Consider the following 22,993-nt stretch of genomic DNA (forward strand, 5'->3'; position numbering starts at 1 on the left):
TATTAGACATAGGATGGACCCAAACATGGTGATGCCTAAGATCTTTAATTATTTTGATGGGAAAACAAAAAACAAGTTGGGGCGCAGTCGGTCACCATTATGTGTCAAATTTAAATAAAACTATAACAAGTCTTAACCTTCATTAAGACAAACAAGGGGGAAAAGTTCTTTTTGTAAAGAGACCAACCAACCAATATTATTTCACACCCTTTCACCAATCGAATGATCAAAAATTCATTATTCGAATATAAAACCAAAAAAAAAATTGAAAAATAAACATTGCAACATAAACCAACTTCTCTACAATATACTCCAACAAGTAACTTGGTATATTGAAGATAACTTACCAAGAATTATAATAGAAATCAAATCAAAAGCCTCTACATTTCTAATTATTTTACAGTAATATATCCCTAACCGTATAGGATGGAGCAAACCATGTATAGACAGGGAACATTGAGGTATAAAATCGTGCAGCCAGAATAAAATTCAAAAAGTAGAAGATCAAGTACAACTAGGCTCATTTCTTTTCAGACCCTTTCATGTTAATATTGAACCATTTCTTCTTTGAAGATTTGTCCTTAGAATTTGAGCTTCCCTCTTCACCTGGACTCGCAGATTTAAAATCTTCACCGGGATATTTGCTGCTACTTCCATTACTGAATTGTGTGCTCCCATTGGAAGTAGAAGATATTGTCGCCGTAAAAGAAGAGTGGATGTTATCTCGCTGTTTTAGCAGCTCATCAACCTGTTCATGAATTAGATAAAAGAAAAGAAATTGTTAAATGACCATGCAGAAAGCAACCAACAAAAAGCTAGTTCAACAGATGTGGATTAGCTTACTACTTGTGTGAAAATACCGATTTGAAACAAGAACAAAAATCCCCAAAGCTGACAAAGAGCCGGGTGATAGACTAAAAAAAGTATTGCATGACAGTAAGGCCACAATGCTTCATGCTGATTGGAAACATGCAAAAAAACAAAGTAGAAAGAGAGTTGTATAAAATAATTAGTCTCCAACAGAGTTGTGAAATGAAGCACTTTTTGCCATGGAATTCCGGGTCAATTTCACTCCTTCCCTGCTCTCCACTAAATTATGAAGATGGGGAAGTGATAAAGGCACCAAAAACAGACATTAAAACAAGGGGAGCCTACTGCATTTTTTATGCAAAACTTGTATGGGTAAAAGCCGATATCAGAGCCAGAGAGGGCCATCACTTCTACATGTATGACTGGGCTAGACAATTTGTTGCTATGACTTTAAGGATCGGATCCTTGCAATAAATTGGCCATGCATATAACATCAGAAACTATAGTTAGCAGCTGGGAGTTCATGGAAAGCAGGCTTGAATACCCATCTAGTTGATCCATCCAAAAGTTTTATTTGATCTAAGTTTGCAACCACAATTTTGTATATGCATCCACGGATTCATCAAAAATAGGCTTATTGTTTTGGGGAATAAATGAAGAAAGCAGAAAACGTAACTCAAAAATATTTCGACAAAATTGGAGCAACAGTTAAGAGGTAATCAGTAAAGAAAAAAAACAATTGAGATTCAAATTACATTTTGATTACTTTCCCGAGGCAGAAGAATCCAAAATTTCAACTTCAAGATACATAAATGCTTGGTGAAAATGTTTCTCATTTTTTAATCTTGTGTAGATGCTTGGTGAAAATGTTTCTCATTTTAGTGTAGTTTCAACTCTATCAATAAAACAGTCTGGAGCAAATGTAATAGCTGCAGCGTGAGGAATATAAACATCAAAGACACTCCGACAACAGAAACATTTACACTTAAGTAAAAAGTTCTTGGCAAGCAAACTTACAGACTGCTTTTCTTGACTATATCTATTGGTTACTTCTTGGTATTGAGCCAATGCCTGAAATAGAGAGAAAAAAAGGGATGTGTACCGAGAAACAATGCACAACTCTTACTAACGGACTTTCATGGAAAACGAGGCACGATTAACGAGGGAGAATACCTTTCTATATTCTGTCTCAAATAGGCGTAGTTCATTTCTCTTCCTCAAAATCTGAGCTTCAATATCCTTTAATTTATGGGTTGTATCCTCATATGTCTTTGCACAAAGTGCCTCAATTGTGTAGGTAGCAGGTTTAAAAAAGTTATCTCCTGAAAGAACCAGGCCAAACATTACTGCTTGAGGGATCTATAAGTGGTTTCTAAAAATTCAGAATAGAACTCAGAGAAAAGAACATGTATCAACGGGATTCTAACCATAAACAGCAAATATGTGTGTGCCAGCATTTAGTTCTGAAACCTCGCAAGGTTGAAGTCCCTCCAGTCTCTTAAAGAAAGCAGCTTCAGGATCCTTCGCCATTGCCAACTACACCATCAAACTACTGCATTTATCAGCAAAAGTAATCGTGCAGGCCTCTTCAGTGAAAAGTAAAGGTAAAAACTAAATACCGCATTCAAAGTTGAATCCATTCTGTACACTTGAAAGTGCAAGAAGTACATTCCAGCAGATGTAACCTTGCCTGCCTTCTCACTATCTTCCTAAACATGTTTAGCAGAGTATAATGCAAAAAAAAGGCATCAGAAAGGAAGGGATAAGCAATGACCCCTGATAGCAAAGAAAACCCAAATCCCAAAAAAAATTGTGAGGAAACCAGGCCAAGAGTTTCACCTATTATAAAATTACTATTATTGGCTTGCATGCCAGCAGTTCAGGAAGGGAATTTAACTACTATCACATAGAACAACCAAGTGATGGGATTCTCTCAGTTAACCGTTTTTCGGCATGCTGCAGCTCAGACCAAACTTCAGTACTTCATGAATATTATGAATTATTTATTCTCATTTAAACTCAGACATCCAGTTTTTAGTACCATTCTGCTTTTATTCTTATGATTTAGCCAGAAAGAAATTAAGGGGCACAATGTAATCTCTTAGTTACTCTCTTTTGGGAGAAGCAGGATATTTAAATCCTCACATATCATTTTTGCAATTGATTTATTTTATGGTAGTCTGTGTGAAAGATTGGCCAGATTCTTTCTTGCCCGCAAAGTGACCGCCATTTGTTTTGGCCTGCCAGGAATTATTGTTCACTCCTAATATTAACTTTCACTTCCAATGACAGGTCAACACAAGACGCATGCCGATCGGAAAAGTTAAACAGCACATTACAAATGTTGCCATTCATTTATCATCTGTTATAGCCGATTGAGCAAAAAATTGTAACACATGCATATGCACAGTGAAGTAGCAGCTGGAATGGAAGAGGTGTTAAGATTTGATCTCAAGTAGAAAAGGGACACTTCAAGCTGAGAAAAAGGATCGAGGTAAAGAAATCTTGAGGTCATTAAGTTAACAACCAAAAGTGGAAAGTACCTGCAAAGCCAACCCATACCCTCCATTTTCATCTCGCTCAAAGTACAAGAGCTGAAAATCACATGTAGCAAAACCGTTAGTCAGAAACTTATGTCGCCTTCAGTATGCACATGAAAGAAATTTTTTTGTCCAATATTTTGTCTTCTGGTAATTAAAAGTAGTAGATAATTACAATGGTTTAGAACCTTCTCTACTTCAACCTTCAAATGGACCTTAAAGCAGGCGAATGGAAAAAGGAAATCTAGTATATCAGCACAAGATCTGAACTCAAAGTAACATAAATACACACCTTGAACTTGCTTTGCGCAGCTGAAGTAACTCTAACTACAACTCCTGCTTCAGCTTGTTCGTCACTAATAGTCACGCAAAAGAAGTGCGCACACTGCTTTTCTACCTGTTTAATGTATTAAAGGTGAAAATAAACAAATACAAGAATGACAAAAGGATGGCAGACAAAAACTATGATTCTTATCCAGACAAGGGGCTAGGTACCTTGCCAGTAACAGAAGTTCCAATAGGAAGAGGTCTAATTGTGATAGTTCCGCTCAAAGCCTCTTCAAGAACATTAGCAGAAATTGTAGTTTTGATGGGGACACCCAGCTTGCTGTCCAAATAAATATTCATAAAATAAACATAAAATTATTCTTAATCATACATATTCTGAGAGTAGAAAGAAAAAACCTGAATAAAGCTGCGAACATCGTATTGACAGTTCCAAGATTGGACAAATCAATCTCCATATCCATTCCTTCGGTTTCAAGGGCCTTTTTGTCAAGAAAAGCCAAAATAAGAGACACTCACCAGACTTTACTCAGAACAGAAACAATTTAAAGTATTAGATGTCGATTTTAATTATAGTCTGCAATAGTCATCAATTATTTATATAATGTCCACACAAGATGGAGGCTTTTGTAACCTAAGAGAAATTAAATATTTATACCAACTCATATGCCAGGATATTTATAAATTGTTTTTGATAGGCTTTGAAGTTCGACCACAGTGTTTATGGACCGAGTCAACAAAAAGGTATTAAAGAACAAGATTCTATCTTTAAAAATTGGAAAAAGTCTTATCGTTGATAATGAGGTTGGTCAAAATTTTCAATAAACCGTTTTGGTATGCACACCTAGGATAAGTGATATTGAAATACTTATGGCAAGCAATGATGAGAAAGCTCGCATCGCTGTTAAGCCATGAAGCTTCAATATAAAAATTCGAGTCCACCTTCATCAGCATGCATCAAAAATCAAGGAAATTTCCTCTTGATTCCCTAGCATAGAAGTTATTCCCACAAATACAGTCCCAGACACAACTGTTGGCTTCAACAAGAAGAATTGGTTTGCTAAGAAGTAATAATTCAGGAGAATCCAAGTTGTGCAAGAAAAAGCTTCGCAGAGAAAGGACATATCGCTGTCCACACAACAAGAGTTGAAACATTTTTACATCCTTCAGAACAGTAATTTTAGGAAGAATTCAGCAGACGCAGGAAAAGAAATTCTATTTTGGCAGGGAAGAAAACAAATGTTTACTAACAAAAGATAAAGCACCTGTAACCCATTCACCATCTCGGTAAAATACAGTCCCCAAGACACAACTGTTGGCTTCAACAAGAAGAATTGGTTTGCTAAGAAGTAATAATTCAGGAGAATCCAAGTTGTGCAAGAAAAAGCTTCGCAGAGAAAGGACATATCGCTGTCCACACAACAAGAGTTGAAACATTTTTACATCCTTCAGAACAGTAATTTCAGGAAGAATTCAGCAGACGCAGGAAAAGAAATTCTATTTTGGCAGGGAAGAAAACAAATGTTTACTAACAAAAGATAAAGCACCTGTAACCCATTCACCATCTCGGTAAAATACAGTCCCCAAGACACAACTGTTGGCTTCAACAAGAAGAATTGGTTTGCTAAGAAGTAATAATTCAGGAGAATCCAAGTTGTGCAAGAAAAAGCTTCGCAGAGAAAGGACATATCGCTGTCCACACAACAAGAGTTGAAACATTTTTACATCCTTCAGAACAGTAATTTCAGGAAGAATTCAGCAGACGCAGGAAAAGAAATTCTATTTTGGCAGGGAAGAAAACAAATGTTTACTAACAAAATATAAAGCACCTGTAACCCATTCACCATCTCGGTAAAATACAGTCCCCAAGACACAACTGTTGGCTTCAACAAGAAGAATTGGTTTGCTAAGAAGTAATAATTCAGGAGAATCCAAGTTGTGCAAGAAAAAGCTTCGCAGAGAAAGGACATATCGCTGTCCACACAACAAGAGTTGAAACATTTTTACATCCTTCAGAACAGTAATTTTAGGAAGAATTCAGCAGACGCAGGAAAAGAAATTCAATTTTGGCAGGGAAGAAAACAAATGTTTACTAACAAAAGATAAAGCACCTGTAACCCATTCACCATCTCGGTAAAATACAGTCCCCAAGACACAACTGTTGGCTTCAAAAAGAAGAATTGGTTTGCTAAGAAGTAATAATTCAGGAGAATCCAAGTTGTGCAAGAAAAAGCTTCGCAGAGAAAGGACATATCGCTGTCCACACAACAAGAGTTGAAACATTTTTACATCCTTCAGAACAGTAATTTCAGGAAGAATTCAGCAGACACAGGAAAAGAAATTCTATTTTGGCAGGGAAGAGAACAAATGTTTACTAACAAAAGATAAAGCACCTGTAACCCATTCACCATCTCGGTAAAGACCTCAAATATTCTGTCTTCTGAGAAAATATCAAATTGCTAAATTGATACATGGTACAAAATAATCCATGGTATCTCTATGTTTTCCATAAACTTGAAGGAATTTCATGCCACTAAATGGTGATGACTAAATTCTATTGCAAGTCACCATGTTAAAATAGAAGGGGACATATCATGACACCTGAAACATGACTATTACAATTTATGCCTCCGATTTTTTGGAGACAGAGAAGTAAGCTAGGGTGTGGTGAATTGCTCTAAGGTTACTCTTATGTTTTACAAGCAAAAGTAGTCTTGCCTGTGCATATAAGTTAAAGTCATAAAACACTACCCAACAATATAGGAAACTTTTTTCTGAACAACTGATTCCAGAAATTTTATACAAGACTAGGGACAAGGAAAGCAGTGAATCAAATGTCTTGTGTCCGAAAAACTAACAATGGATAACAATATTTTCATTTTGTGTGATTTTCAAAATGCCTGAAGGAAGAAGTTTTCGATGAAAGCAAGAAACAAACACCAAAAAAGTAGCCCCATGTCAGGAGAATAAGTTCTATGTTTGACCAGCAGCATTGGAATCATCATTAGTTTTATAGGTGTTCGCTGCCTTTAACATATTACATTATCACATAGACTAGAAACCTAAAATGCATAACATCATGTGTCGTCATTTTCTGAGCACCCATGCATATTTGTTTCCCTTTTGAAGACATTATTGGTTTTGTTCTTTGCCCAAAACTGAAAGTACATATACACATTTTGGCCAAAACTTAAGGTCCTCGTTCTGCGAAAGAATATAATTCCTCATGATTGTAAATATTTGTCCACAACCCATTTAATGTTAAGAGATTGGAAAAATGCAAAAAATATAACTGCTGTTACCAAGGAGACAAAAGGTCACCTCAAACCCTGCAGTATCATAGTGTCTCCGTTTTTCGGGGTCCGATAAAACGCTATAAGAATACGCGACCTCCTTGAAAAGCTCGGAAGCTTCAGGATTGCTGGCGTTCTTGTCCGGATGGTACCTATCAATTGCTTGATTTATTAGTTAACCAGTTCAAGAAAGCATTCTCAAAATCCACATTCTGTCGTTGATGGAGCATGTGTGGAGCCATTCTTGAGTTGAATAAAGACCAGAATTCCCAAGTCATCAAGTTGTTACTCTTTTACATATCAAATAAAAGTTCTACTCATCACACAGTCAAAACTTAACACAAGCACACAGTCAAAACTCAACGCTATTGCCACTCTAACGTGTTATTGGTTGCAATAAAGCATATCAAACTGAAATGATAACACAAGCACTTCAAGAGAAAACAGGCTTACAAACCAAAGTTTTTCACAGGCAAAAGAGTGATGTATGTGCAACAGGGCAGAGTAAACTTCAAATCATATTCAAAACCAAGATTTGGGTTCGCTCAAAAAAAAACAAAGAAAGAAAGATAACTTCAATAAAAAGCTAAAGCACTCAATCTCAATCAATTACCGCATAATCAATACAAAGACATAAAAAAAATAACAATGAACTGCCAAATACAATATAGAAATTATAAACATCGCAATACCCAGAAAACTTCATAAAAACACATAGCAAGCTTTCTATCCAAAATGGTAACCTACAAGAAATGACCATACTAAAACTAGTATAGAAACGAAAGGACAACAATCATTGAAAATTAAATTTCATCATCGTTAAGGTTTGAATAAAGTACCAATTAATAAAAATATGGTTGAAAGCTTAACAATTACTTTTACCGACATCATGAAGTAGGAAATCAAACAAACATTTCAGTCATAGTGCATCTATACGCATCTTTCCACGAAACAGAAAAGCTTCGAAGGTTTTCCTTACTGTTCTATAAGATAAAATACTACGTCCAAATTTCAAATACTAATACAAAGAAATTAGAAACTCGGAGGAAAAAGAAGTGGATAATTGAAAGGAAATGCCTACTTGAGAGCAAGCTTTCTGTAAGCGGTCTTAATTTCCTGATCCGAAGAATCCCGAGAAACGCAAAGAACCTCATAAGGATCCCGCCGCAACACTGGCACTGCAGCCGACGGCCCCTCCTCTTTCGAGCCTCTCATCTCTAGCCAAAATTTAAACCTTTTTCTGTATTTTTATTCTCTCTCTGTGAATTTCACCAAAATTATGTTAAATGTATTTTCTTTTCCTTCTTGCTTCCTTCAGGGTTGATCTCTTTTCTTCTCTGTATCTGAAGAACACTACCCCCTCATATCTTGGAACCCCTTTTTTATACAAATCTTCAAGCAAATTTTAAAAATTAAAAATCCTTATAGAGGGGGAAAAAAAGCACAGAACTTTCGCTATAATCGAGGCGGAATATGAGCGAGCGAAACTCAAAAATTTGAGGAGAAACCACCCAAATGAATCGATTCCACACTGATCAAGACAATAATGAAAAATATGTTTTACGAACAAAAACAAACAGCAAAGATTACAGTCAATCAGCAATCAGAAAGAAGCTAGAATTCGAAGATTTTACCTGGCATGCGAGTGAAGAGAAATGACGATGCAAAGAGGAGGAGGCTTCCTCGTTTCCAATAAACAACGGGTCCCCGCTCAACTGAGGGAGAGTTTTACCATTCTAACAATACTCATCCATTTTGGTCCAAATTCTTTGATTTTTCTGAGATTGATTACCATTAGAAAAACCATCAAGTTGAATTATGGATCTATCTATATTCTTTAAGATTATTTTACGTGTTAAGGTGTTCTTTTGAGGTTAACATTTTTAATGTTTTATAAATAATTAAACACGTGTTTAGATAAGATTTTTACGAAAAATATTTTAAAAATATTGTTCTCCAAATATAATTTTATGTAACATTTATTACTGAATTATTTAATTTTTTTTAAAATAAAACTAGTCTTGGCTGAAAATAAATACACATAAATATACATACAATTCGTACCATGCATTAAAATAATTCCAACCCCTGTATAAAATTGACTACAATTCAGATCTTGAAAATGTGACCAACCGAAACGTTTTCTGTTTAAAAATAAAACATCAACATATTACAAAAAATCTACTAATTCTCAAAGCACAAAAAAGTTTGAACGATTTGAAAAGCTGTCTCAACCATAATTCTCATAAAAATCATAATTTGGGCAAGAAATGCAAGGTTCTCGGGCTTTCAGTGCACCACCAGCTCAGTCTACTCAGTCCTCAACACCTCCGGTCTCATAGCAAACACTGCAAGAATATCTGCCTGCAGTAGTCTTTGGACCGACAACTGAACAATCACTGCGTTCTTCCTGCTCAAAGCATCTGCGACTACATTGGCCTTTTCCGGGTGGTAGCTAATGTCACAATAATAGTCCTTCACCAGCTCTAACCATTTCTGATGCCACATATTCAGCTCTTTTTGGGAGAAGAAGTACTTCAAACTCTTGTGATATGTGAAAATCTTGCACTTCTCCCCATAAAGATAGTGTTTCCAAATCTTCATAGCGAATACTACTGTTGCTAGCTCGATGTCATGAGTCGGATAATTCTTCTCATGAACCTTCAGCTGTCTGGACGCATAGACAATCATTCTGTTATGATGCATCAAAACTGCGCTCAAACCGAGCTTCGATGCATCCGTGTATAGCACATACTCCCCCTGCTCTGATGATGTCATTAGAACTGGCGCTGAAGTCAAAGCTTGTTTCAGCTTCTCAAAACTCTCCTAGCACTCTGATCCCCACTTGAACTTCGCGTTCTTCTTCCTCAAGGCGGTCATGGGTACTACAATAGTTAAGAATCTCTGAATAAACTTCCTGTAGTAACTGCGGATCTCTGTCACACTCTTAGGCACTGGCCAATATCTGATTACCTCAACCTTTTTGGGATCAACCTCAACTCCATCTCTGGAAATAATGTGGCCCAAGAACGCCACTCTGTCTAGGTAGAAATAGCACTTGCTGAACTTTGCATATAAGTCTCCGTCTTCTTAAACTGAACTTGGGGCTTCAGATGCCCCTTATTTCTAGGAGGCCCTGTGAACTACATCTCGTGGGGCTGTGAACTCTGCTGAGCCTGGTGCATCTTCCTCTGCATCTCTACGTTGATGTCCCTCAATGCTTGCTCTGCCTGATAGGCGCAAGCAGTGGCCGCCTCATAATCCCCGGGCCTCACCAGCATAACATCTTTGTGAACAGTGGGCCTGAGGTCATCCATGAAGTGCCTCAGCTTCTCCGCATCGGCTATTGCAATAAGGGGCACAAAGAGACAACCCTTGTCAAACTTTCGGATGAACTCTGCAACATGCGAGTCCCCCTGTCGGAACTCATGACTCCATAGTCAGACGCACCCTGACGTCTGCAGTTAAATACTTGCAACAGATTAACCCCATGTTCTACTCCTTCCCACCATAGAGCCCATCGTCTCGCAACATATAGGTGGCACATCGGACCTTGTCAGCGTCCCCCATGTTCAGATATCAAAATTGCATCTCTGAGGACCTGATCCAACCTTCAGCCATAAATGGGTTGGTAGTGCCATTGAACTCTTTCGGATTCAGCCTCTTGAACTGCTTATATATGTCCTGCTGAGGCATAGGAGCTTGTTGGGCTTGCTCCATCAGTCGGGCTACACCCTCCAGAACTCGGGTAGTGGGATCTCCTGGTGGTGGTGGAAAGCCTCTGTCATGTCCAGGATTATTATCCTGCCTGTCAGTGCGATGGAGCTCGTCTGGGAGGTATATTATCTGAACACAGTCCAATTTCCAAATGTAACCAACATGCAATTCAATCTAGCTTTTAAATCATTTAACCTCAACCATATCAACATGTACTGAAATGCGTAAATCATGTAAGCACACATGTGATAACATTAAACACATTTAAAGCACGTAAACTTACAGACTTGAGGCTTGACGACTGAGCTTCTGAAGCTGGCGGTGGCACAAACCTCTACAAAAAACCTTGCTCTGATACCAATTGTAACGTCTACTACTAAACTACTGAATTTTTTTTAATAAAAAAAGTCTTGACCGAAAACACACACACACACACACACATATATATATATATATATAATTCGTACCATGCATTAAAATAACTCCAACCCCTGTATAAAATCGACTGCAGTTCAGATTTTGAAAATGTGACCAACGGAAATGTTTTATGTTTAAAAATAAAATAACAACATATTACCAAAAATCTACCTATCCTCGAAGCATAAAAAAGCAAGAATGTTTTGAAAAGCTGTCTCAACTGTATATCTCATAAAAATCATAATTTGCGGAAGAAACCCAAGGTCCTCGGGCTTCCAGTGCGCCACCAGCTCAGTCCTCAGCACCTCTAGTCTCCTCATCATCATGATCACATATATCAATCACACCTAGTGAGTCTAAAGACAAGACACCTGAACTGTAATAACAAAGTATGTATACATATCATACAACAGTGAAACGTACTAAAATTAAAACGCTCCATCAAACGCTCTGGGAGCAAAAGAAGCCACATGCAAAGCAATCCTTGTCTCGACTGAAGAATTTGACACAATGATTGATTACCCTCAACCTTCAAAGTCAAATGGAAAAGCATCATCTTCTCAATTGATCTCATTCAAGGCTAGATTAATTTCTTCAGCCGATTTAGTTGAACATGAAGAAGAAGAACTGATGGAGGAAAAATGCTTGAAGGATATTTTGGACATACTTATGAATATGGATCAATCGATTCATGCTCTTAACAGGAAGCATTTTGACTTGAAGGAAGCCTTTCAATCGATGAAATCTGACCTCTCCAAGGTATTTTCTACCATGACTACAAGTATTACCCTCCGACAAGACATATATAACTCTTCACATCTCAATATGTGCACTGAGCTTTCAGGTCAACTAACTCATCTTAAAGCATATTTTGATCAATATATGGATGCCCAAAGAACACAACTCCCTGAAATCATGCAATTCCTTGTTCATGGTGATGTCAAAAGGGGGAAAGAGAGCGACAAAAGGAACTTTTGAGAGCAAAAGAATCAGTTAGAAAAAGGGTTGCAGAGCGTGCCAAAGCAGATGAAGCTAAACATATTAAAGAACAGAATAAAGGTTAATTTCTGCAGCTGGGTTTGTCATCACCAAAAAAAGAGAAATTGTGAATTACTATTACCTAAGAGTTTGGTGATCAAAAAAATCAAAAAAACACTTAACTGTTTCAGGAAACAGCTGCGATCTTCTGGATATAACAAGAACCAGTTCAACCGTCTAAACTTACAACCGTCTAGTCTTCAACTGCTTGAATTACAAACCGCCTACCATTCAACCGTTTGAAGCAGAAGAAGTTCAAACTTTCAAAGAACTTTCCAACCGGCTGTTCGAAGACTTTAAATCGAGTCATTAAAGAGCTATTTATTTCTCACTTAATAGAAGACATTCTCTAACTGGTTCAGGACATTCAATGGTTTTACACCGCTACAAGTCAACCATGTGCTGCACCAGTCCCGTTATTGATATGAATTTATGTCACTTTCTCATAAATGAAAGATTACTCATATCCTACGAGTTATGATCGTAAAACAGTTGCCATAAATAATACTCAGCAGTAACTCTTCAAGGAACATGATTCAAAGCTATGTTAGCAAAGAGAACATTAAATGCTTTGTTGAAGAACATTCAATGTATTTGCAGCTGATAGTGACACACCATTCCAAGGTTACAGGTTAATGTTACACATCTTTTTCCAACCTTTGGAATGACAGCTTAAATAAGAAGAGCTGGAAGTATGCAAGAAACACATATAAAATCGTCAAGCTTTCAACAGTTCGATTACTACAAGCCTGCATACTTAAAGAATCTGAGCGCAATTAAAAAACATATACCTCATCGCTCATCTAGCTCACACTCAACGGGAATATATCTAATCATTCAAAGATCATATTTGTTCAACTAAAATAGATTGTTTTACTTATATCATTAACCTTTGGTTATTTGATTAATAGTGGTGTTTGATGAACTGAGGGTTCTTAAAATCCAGAAGTATAAAGTGATCACTAAGAGTTCCAAAATAGGCAGTGTGATAAGTCTTTCTTGGAGTAGACTGTTGCAAAGAGTTTTGTAAAGGCAAAAACTTTTAGTGGAATCCTTCCTACAGAGGAAGAAGGGGTGACATATGAGTCTTATCTCTGAACATCCACAAAATCTTGTGTCTTTACTTTTCGCAAGATTGTACATTTCAAACAATATCTTGTTGATTAGACTGCTAACCGGTTGAAACAATCATTAGAAATATTAAACCGTTTTCCGCACTTTTCAAGTGGTTCATATTTATAACTATTTGAGAAAAAACTTTCAACCACCTAACAATGGTTGAAAACAAATTTTAAAAGCAAATATTTTCATAGAGTTTATTCACTCCCTCTAATTTTTTTCCCTATCTTAACACTCTACAACATTCTAAATTTATCCTTTATTAATAATGTTTATTAAAATTATATTTTTTAATGTTTTCATAATTATTTTCTTGAGAATTTTTAGTATTTTTAGTATTTGAAAATTTTGATTTACTAGAAAATATAGGTAAAAAAAATCTAAAACATTACTTGTATAAATTTTAATTTTTAATATTTTGAAAATAATTTTTTTAGAAGTTTCACTTTGAATTATTTTTATTCGAATAATATTTTATTTTAATTTAAATTACAAAAATTTAATGCTTTTTCTATTATTTTAATTTTATTACATATATAATTTGATCATAATTATTTCGACTAAATATAATTTTTAATAATTTAAAATTAATATCAAATTTAATTGCATGTTATTAAATTTTATTGTGTAATATTTTAATTTTAAAATATAAAAATGGGTTTTTATTATCTATATTTAATTTAATTTAATTTAATTGACAATAAAAATAATTAAGGTGTAATCAGATTTTTCTAATACTAAAAATTTCTATTTAGTATTAAAAATAATGAAATTTTTTCATAATTGTGATAAATGTCGAGGATACAAATGTAGTTAACCCTAAATATTTATCATTATTTTCATTCAAAAACATAAATAAAAACAATAAATAATATAATCGGCTATAAATAGATGAATGGGATAATAATGAAATTAAATTTAAACACGCCATTAATAATATGCAATCGAGAAATAAATTCGTAAACATTCAGATTGTGGAAATTTCATGAGATACTCTTTTTTAAAAAATAATAATTAAATTAATTGTGGATATCCTAAAGAAATCAATTGGATTTCATATCTCAACACACAAAAATCCATCAACTCTATCCAATTCTTAAAAAATCACAAATAAAATAATCATAATTGCGGAAGCGTACCGAATCCATAATTTTACAGTCAATTTTCGGTGATGATCTTCAATCTGCAGATTTCCTTTAAGCCAAGAGAGTTTTGTTGATATGATACAAAACTTGAAACGTTATATACAGATTGAGAATATAACCATTATTTATAAGAGTTATTCTCATGTGAGACCGTCTCACGGATACTAATATGTGAGACGGGTCAACCCTACCCATATTCACAATAAAAAGTAATACTCTAAGCATAAAAAATTATACTTTTTCATGAATGACCCAAATAAGAGATCCGTCTCACAAATTCGACCCGTGAGACCGTCTCACACAAGTTTTTGCCTATTTATAAATATTATTATTTCTAATTTGGCTACTCAACAAACAAGAAATATTATATATGGTATCCACACAATAATATCATGATATTTAAGTCCCCAAGTCAATTCTTATTCTAAATTAGAGCACATAAGTTTATGACTTATTTAATTGATGACATATAAACATTTATAATTACATTTATTGCCCCAAAAATTCCAAAATATGTGTAAACTCATAAATGTGTTAAACTTAACGAGCTCAAAACTTTTGTCATCACAACCATAAGACTTCTTAAACAATCTCGTCCATTAATTATATCGACATAGGATCAATGCAGTCTTTGTTGTATCTATCACAACTGAACCATCAATGGTCACACATATCAATACAATCAAATGACATAGATCAATCATGAATGTGTGGCATGAAAATTACATGCAAAGTGATCTATTCATGTCTGTTTTCAACTGTTCCTTCTTTACCAAAATGAGATCAAAAGCTTAACTTCAGTTAGACAAAGAGTGAAGTAAACAATGAACTTTATTTCTGATCAGAAAATATCCAAATACATAAGTTTGAACAACATAATTGAACATATAATGTATAGTAGGCATGCTTATCGGTTCCACCGGACCGGTTCCTACCGGTTCTCGGTCCGGTGAGTTCGGAACCGGTCTGAACCGGTAAGAAACCGATTCCGAACCGGTTCCGGTTCCAAGTTGAAATACTTGGAACCAATCCGAATCTAGACCGGTTCGGCCTCTAATAAACCGGTTCCGGTTCGGGTCGAACCGGTTCCGAACTCTAACTTTATTTTATTATATTTATTATATAATTAAAATTAAAAATATTAAAGGACAATTTTTTATTTAATATTAAGATGCAAATAAATGTGCATTACATTAAAAAAAAATTTAACAAAATAACTTAAACATTTATTTGTACAATTTGACATTTAAAATTCATCACGATTTATTAAAATATATTTTGAATATTCTGGATCTTCGTCGGAGCTTGAGCTTTGAAATTCGTCGATCGCGCCAGATGTCCTATTCTTTTTTTCTGCAGCAAACCAATCTTGTAGGCATGTTAGCATGGAAAGTGTTTCTGGCTTTAAATTAGTTCTTTGATCACCAATGATCCTTCCACATACTGAAAATGCTGATTCGGAAGCAACACTTGAACTTTGAATTGGTAGGACATCTCTTGCGATTACAGCTAACACTGGATAAAGTTTAGAATTTACTTTCCACCAATCAAGAACATCGAAATTCTCCGTAGTCTCAATATATTGGCTTAGATAAATTTGGATCTCATTGTAATTGGTTGTTGTCACCGATTTTCCTTTGAATTTTTGTCGTTTCAAACTTTGAAAGAAGTTAAGTGCTCCACTTTTGCTTTTATATGTCGGCATCTCCTCCGGCTGCGCGCTCGGTTCATCACATTGTTCACTAGCATACAAATCAAACAATTCTTGGAGAGAATGCGTGATTGACTTCTTTTGATCGTCAACATTCTTCCCAAGAAATTTAGCATAATATTCAAAAAAAATGTCTAATCCTCCTTGATTTTGAGTAGGATCAAGTAATGTTGCTAAACCACGCACAATTGGTATAGTTTCCCAATATTTTTTAAATTTATTTTCCATATTTGTAACAAAATCACGCATTACAGAATCATTACGATATTCAATAAATTTATAAAACATATTGAAAAGCAAAGGTAGAAACATCGTTGAAGTAGGGTAGTTAATGCCAGAAAATTTTTCGGTTGCTTCTTTAAAAATTTCTAACAAAGAAACACATTTACTCAAAATAATCCAATCATCGTCATTTAGCATCAAACTTTCTACCGCGATATTATTATAATATGGAGTAACTAAATCTTGAAAACGTAATAAAGTATGAAGCAAGTGATATAAAGAATTCCATCTAGTATCAATTGGAAGAGGAAATTTTTTAAATTTAATTCCGGTTGATTCGACTAGTGTTTTCCAGTCACGTCCATATCTTCTTTCACGTAATAATTTCCCACATAATTTGAACTTTTCTATTACAGTGGACATTTGCTCATCACATGCACATTTAACACATAAGTTGATAATATGACACGCACATCTAACATGAAGCAAATTACCTTCTAAAATTGGTTTTAGTGAATCTTTAAGATATTTAATTGCAAGAGTATTGGCACTCGCATTATCTAACGTTATCGACATTATTTTATTTTGTATGCCGTAAATTTTAACAACATTTAAAACATATCTAGCTATAGTGTATGCATTGTGAGACGATTCTAAATGATCTAGCGCTAAAATTCTTTTTTGCATACTCCAACTTTCGTCAATCCAATGACAGATAACAACAAGATATGATTCATATTTTAAATTAGTCCAAATATCAGTAGTCAAACTAACTCTACAAGAAATATTTGAAAGATGCGATTTTAGTGTTTCTTTATATTCTTTATAAATATCAAAACAATATTTTTTAGGTGTGGGCCTAGAAATATTGTGAAAACCAGGTTGAATAGTACTAGTAAATTCAACAAAACCTTCTTGTTCAGCTATTATAAAAGGTTGACAACATTTGGTAACAAACTTTACGATAGCTTTCCTAGAAATTTCTTTTGTAATTGTGAAAGCTTTACCACTTGAAGGATTAATTTGTTGTTGTGTTAATTCCCTACCTAATGGTTGTAGCGTATCGGGGTCAAGTTTATGTATTATAACTAAATGTTTTTTCAAAGTGCCGGTTCCACCAGAACCACCACCTGTTTTGTAAGAATACCTCGTTTTGCAAATTTTACAAACGGCGAAAGAGTTATTTGTACCTTGTTGTTCAATATCAAAGTGATCCCAAACTTTGCTTCGCTTTGCACGGGCCGTCGTCGTGCTCGTAGAAATTGTGTTGCTTGCTCGAGTAGACGATGGCGTCCCTACATCTTTGTTGGGGAGTTCCATGGGTTCTTCATCCTCGTGGCCAGGTTCGACTTCATCATAGTCGGGGATGTAGCCATAATGTTCACCAAAGTCGGGAGCGTATTCGCCACGACCACCACGACGGTTTGAAGATGATGCCATTGAAATTCGAAATATTTATATGAGTAAATTACGAAATATATTGCTTGTAGGGAAATGAAAGTTGAGAGAAAATTGATATATGAAATGAGAAAAATGACTTGTATTTATAGGTGATTTTTGGGGGTTAAAAAAAAAAATTTATTTGCAATTTGGCCCCCACCCCCAAAATTGGGGGCCAAATTGAGAAATAAAAACTGCAGATTTCAGTAGCCGTTGCTACTGAAATCTGCAGTGTCCAACGGCTGCAAATGCAGCCGTTGGACTGCTGCAAGGCTGCATTTGCAGCCCAACGGCTGAGTGCAGCCTTTGGCCATCATTAGGGCCAAATTTTTTTTTAAAAAAAAATCGAAATTCGGGTTTCGGGTCCGGTTTCGGATTTGGTTCCGGGTCGGTTCCGGATACGGTCCGGAACCGGACCCGAAACCGGTTGAACCGGTTCAGAATATGCTGAACCGGTTCAACCCACTAATTAATGGGTTGTACAAGGTTTCGGGTCCGGTTCTCACATACCGGATCCGGTTCCGGGCTTATCGGACCGGTTCCGGGTCGAACCGGCCTGATAAGCATGCCTAATGTATAGTAAAAACTCCCACTAGATCTAGACTTCATCAAACTGAATAACACCCATATGAGTAGTATGCTCATGGAAAACATTGGCTGGAAAACATTTCGTAAAAGGATCTGCTATCATGGAGTTTGTGCCTATGTGTTCTATCGAAATTTGTCCACTTTGTACTCTTTATTTCACAACAAGTAACTTGATGTCGATGTGCTTCGATTTTTTCGAGCTCCTATTATTGTTGGAATACAATACAGCTAATCTATTGTCACAAAACAATTTCAATGGTCTTTCCACCTCTTGTAGAATACGCAGCCCAGTGACAAAATTCTTCAGCCATATTGCATGATTAGATGCCTCGTAACATGCTATAAATTCTGCTGCCATGATGGAAGAAGCTGTTAGTGCTTTTTGGCACTTCTCCAAGAGATAGCTCCGCCAGCCAATAGAAATACATAGCATGAAGTGGATCTCATGCTATCTTGGCATTCCACAAAATCGGAGTCCGAATATCCCATGATCTCAAGATTATTCGACCTCTTATATGTGAGCATGTAATCACAAGTTCTCTTTAGATATCTCATTACACGTTTGGCTGCTTTCCAGTGATCCATTCCTAGGTTGCTTAAATATCTGCCTAACACTCCAACAATGTACGCAATATCTGGACGCGTACAAACTTGAGCATACATAAGACTTCCTATAGTCGAAGCATAGATAATCTTTTACATTTCTTGAATCTCAAGGCTTTCTTTAGGGCACTGTTTAAGACTAAACTTGTCTCCTCTAGCGACCGGGGTGTTACCTGGTTTACAACCTTGCATGCCAAATCTTTTAAGCACTTTATCGATATAGATCTTTTGAGAAAATCCAAGAATACCTCGAGAACGATCTCGGTGTATTTGGATTCCTAGTACAAAGGAGGCATTACCAAGATCTTTCATTTCAAAATGTCTAAATAGAAATTTCTCGGTATCGTTCAACATACCTATATCGTTTGTGGCAAGAAAAATGTCACCCACATATAAAACCAAGAAAATATGCTTACTCCCGCTGAAATTATTATACACACAATCATCTACTACATTTACTTCAAAACTGAATGAGATAATTATTTGATGAAACTAGTGGTACCATTGATGAGAAGCTTGTTTTAACCCATAGATGGATTTTTTAAGTTTACAAACCATATTCTTTGGATTTCCCAATCCAAAGTGTTCTGGTTGCACAATATAGATTGTTTCCTCAATGTCTCCATTGAAAAAAGTTGTCTTGACAGCCACTGATGAAGTTCCATATCAAAGTGTGCAACAAGTGCCATGATTGTTCTAAAAGAGTCCTTCGATGAAACTGGAGAGAAGGTCTCTCTAAAGTCAATCACATACTTTTGAGTATAGCCTTTATGTTGGAATTTCTCAGTTCGCAATCTTAATTTTGATGTTAACAAAACTTATCATCTTATTTCTAACAATTTACCTTAGTAGAAATCTAAAACTGAACTAATCAATTTACGAAGTCATAACTGAAGCTATCGAAGATATCAACTGATTGAACCAACTGATCGCCGAGACCAAATCAGTTCAACGGGTTCTTCTATCAAGCAGCTCAGTTAATTGTCCAGTTGATATGTAATTCAGCAGGAAGATCTCAAAATTCTGACCAGCTGATGTTGCATCCAACTGAAGAAGAGCTCAACTGACCAATTCAAACTGAACAAAGGTGGAATCAGTTCAACTGACGAGTCAAATGATTTCACTAAGCCCAACTGAAGATCAGTCAAGCTGACCAAACTGAAGCATCAGTTAAAAAACCTTTCAGTTGCAGATCAAGACAAGCTTACAGTAAATAGATTCCAGCTGTGCGTAAAGGTACAACCCTTTGTCCAGTCAAAGGAAAATAATGGCTGTTGCATCAGAGCATTAGAAGACAAAACGCTTCAGAAGGACAGACGAAAAGACGAGACACAAAGTCCAAGAAGCCGATTCAAAATGCAACGGATACAATAAATGAGTCTCACTGTACGATCAGTTCTTCCCGCCTATATAAAGAGGAGATTAGTGAAGACTCAATAAAGAGAGAACAAGAACGAGAAGAAGAAGAGAGTGGAAAGAGAAAAATAGAGAAGGGCACGCTCAGTTGCAAATCAGCTTATACAAGCATTCAAGCCTAGAGGGAACTCGTTATTGTTGTATCTGCTTAGTTTAGAAGCAATTGTCCCTCAGTGTGTGAGAACACTTTTGTTCAGTTCTCACATACACACTCACTCTCAAAAACACTCAAAAAAAGTCTCACACAAAGACGTTAAACTTGTGTATGTAGTCTTTGACACATAGATGTTAAAGAAGTGTTGGCTGGAAGGTGTTGTCTTCAGTCGTAGGTAGGAGTTCAGTTTAGGCAGTAGTGTAAGTACTAGCTGAGTGGGTTTTTACATGTAGTATAAATCAAAGTCTTCTAGTGGATCCTATCCGTGGAGATAGAAGGGGTGACGTAGGAGCAGTTGAAGTCTCCGAACATCCATAAACATATCTTGTGTATTTAACTGATTAACTATTGTTTTCAAACTGTTTTGATCAGTTGGAGTATTCATCAGTTCAGTTGTCACCGTAATTGAACTGAAGAATGCAAAAACTAATCTGTCTTATTTCAGTTAGTCAGTGTACATAAGTTAAAATGTTTTCTAAATATAACAGTATTCTTCACGAAGAATTACTTCGAGTTTCTTCCGCTTGGTTTTTAACCAAACTTGATTTAATTCATCGGTGTTAATATTCTTAGAACACGAGCTATTGAAGTTCATTGGAGACTGTTGTGTGCAAAATGTCTTCGAAGGCACTAGCACACACTTTAGCTTCAAGACGTGCTTTGTACCTCTCCACATTACCTTTTGAATCCCATTTGGTTTTGAAAATCCACTTACAACCAATGGGTTTTACACCTTCTAGTAATGGGACAAGTTCCCAAACTTTATTGTCTTGCATTGACTTATACTCTCACTCATTGCCTCGGTCCACTTTTGAGAATTTGAATCTTGCATGGATTGAAGAACGTTGATTGGATCATCCTCCGCCATACCTTCATTTTCCTCATGTTCTTGGAGTAGCGCTATGTAATCATCTGGAATAGCGATCTTCCTTTCTCTAGTGGACCTCCGTAAAGACACTTGTTCCTTAGACACTGGTTCTTGAGGTTGCTGAGTTTGTTCGATTGAGACTTGATTGACAATGTCTTGTTGATTTTGTATCATATCATGATCAATGACAGGTGTAAAGGTCTCTAAATTCGTATTTGAAAATTTGCGGAAAAATGAAAAATTTTCTTTTTAAATAATTAAAATGTGTCATTCATAAAATAAACTGATAAATAAATTTTAATATTCAAAATAGCAGCGGAAGAAATTATTGTTTGCAAAAATAACCGTTTAACATAATCCAACGACGGGTAAAAATATTTGAGCAATAAATGATAAATGCTGAAAATAAGATCCTCGGGTTCCACTACTGCCGACCCAAACTAGCTCACTGGTCCCCGCCCTCGGTCCCGACATCATCAGTACATGCAACAATCAAGTCTAGTGAGTCTAAAGACTCAGCATGCATATATCGTAAATAACGAGTAAATAAATAATAAAATCACATGCAAGTGAAAATATCATGTCATGAGGCATAACGTAAAATATCGTGTCATGATTAATTATAATACGTGCATAACTGAACTGAAAATCTTAGTGAAAATGTTTGCTCCTTGGAGCTCTGTGATGAAATAGAATGTAATAAATTTCTGGTGAGATTATGGTCTACGCAAGTGGCCCCTGAACTGAACGGTAAGTGACCACCGAGTGAAGTAATAATCGTCTGATCAGACTAATCCCACAGTATACTGGGTGGTAGAGAACTGAACTGACCGGTAAATGACCACCGGGTGAAGTAGTAATCCCATAATAGTAAAGCGACCACAAGAAATATCGCATAAATATCAAAAATGAATATTTTGCACGTAATATAATTAAACAACATCATTAAATATCCTGTATTTATTTTACCAATTGGGTTGGATCGTTCCCAAGCTCGCTGCGACTTAAATATAACGTGAAAAATATGCAAATGATTTATTTGACCAAACTTTGTAATTGAATCCAAAAAAAACGAGACAATTAAGCCCAAAGACTTCGTATTTAATCATGACTTCGTACCAACACCGAACCATCGTTTAGTCATGATTAAAATACGCTTAAAATGATGAACTAATGCTCCTAAAATTTCAGTACTTAGAAATTTAGTGAATGGAGGCCAAAAACATGAAACGCTCTTTCGAGAGTCACTTTGGCTCATTGAACCGTAATTCCTCGTACGACCTCTAAACTTAACCGAATCACAAATGGCCAAAAACATGACCTTCCCAACTCAATGAGGTACTGTCCAGTCCAAGGCCATAGGCTAAAAGCCAACCGAGAACTCGAAACTCACCTCTGAACCGCAGCACACTTGCTGTCAAAAATTACAGCAGCAGCGCTTTGGTTTCCTTGCGTCATTTTCGAGACTACCGGCCATTGGGGCTTGAACCGCCGACCAGAGGCTCTTACCAATATCCTAGGGTATGGTTTGAACCATGGCTAAGGGCCCTAGGCCATCCCAATTCGAACCACACCAGACATGCGACAATACTCCCAGCCGAGAGAAAACCTGTGCGCGTGGGGAATT

General features: G+C 36.0%; 1 protein-coding gene across 2 annotated transcripts; it reads right to left on the reverse strand.

The window, feature by feature from the left end:
* Positions 1-287: 287 nt before the first annotated feature.
* On the reverse strand, positions 288-8,721 carry LOC140815916 (chaperone protein dnaJ 15-like). 2 transcript variants are annotated; one of them, XM_073174951.1, is made up of 12 exons: positions 8,563-8,721; positions 8,010-8,459; positions 6,957-7,080; positions 4,035-4,117; positions 3,846-3,957; positions 3,643-3,747; positions 3,354-3,404; positions 2,430-2,519; positions 2,238-2,346; positions 1,984-2,132; positions 1,828-1,881; positions 288-748 (listed from the first exon to the last, which is right to left on the reverse strand). In XM_073174951.1, exons 2-12 carry the CDS (start codon positions 8,141-8,143, stop codon positions 521-523), a joined length of 1,239 nt encoding a protein of 412 aa, XP_073031052.1. In that variant the 5' UTR covers positions 8,144-8,459; positions 8,563-8,721; the 3' UTR covers positions 288-520. The 2 variants fall into 2 exon arrangements, with proteins under 2 accessions (XP_073031052.1, XP_073031053.1); XM_073174952.1 differs by having other exon boundaries at positions 8,010-8,320; positions 8,563-8,703.
* Positions 8,722-22,993: the final 14,272 nt, after the last annotated feature.

The sequence above is a fragment of the Primulina eburnea genome, chromosome 16 (genome assembly GCF_022965805.1).
Source record: "Primulina eburnea isolate SZY01 chromosome 16, ASM2296580v1, whole genome shotgun sequence".
NCBI classification, from domain to species: Eukaryota; Viridiplantae; Streptophyta; class Magnoliopsida; order Lamiales; family Gesneriaceae; genus Primulina; species Primulina eburnea.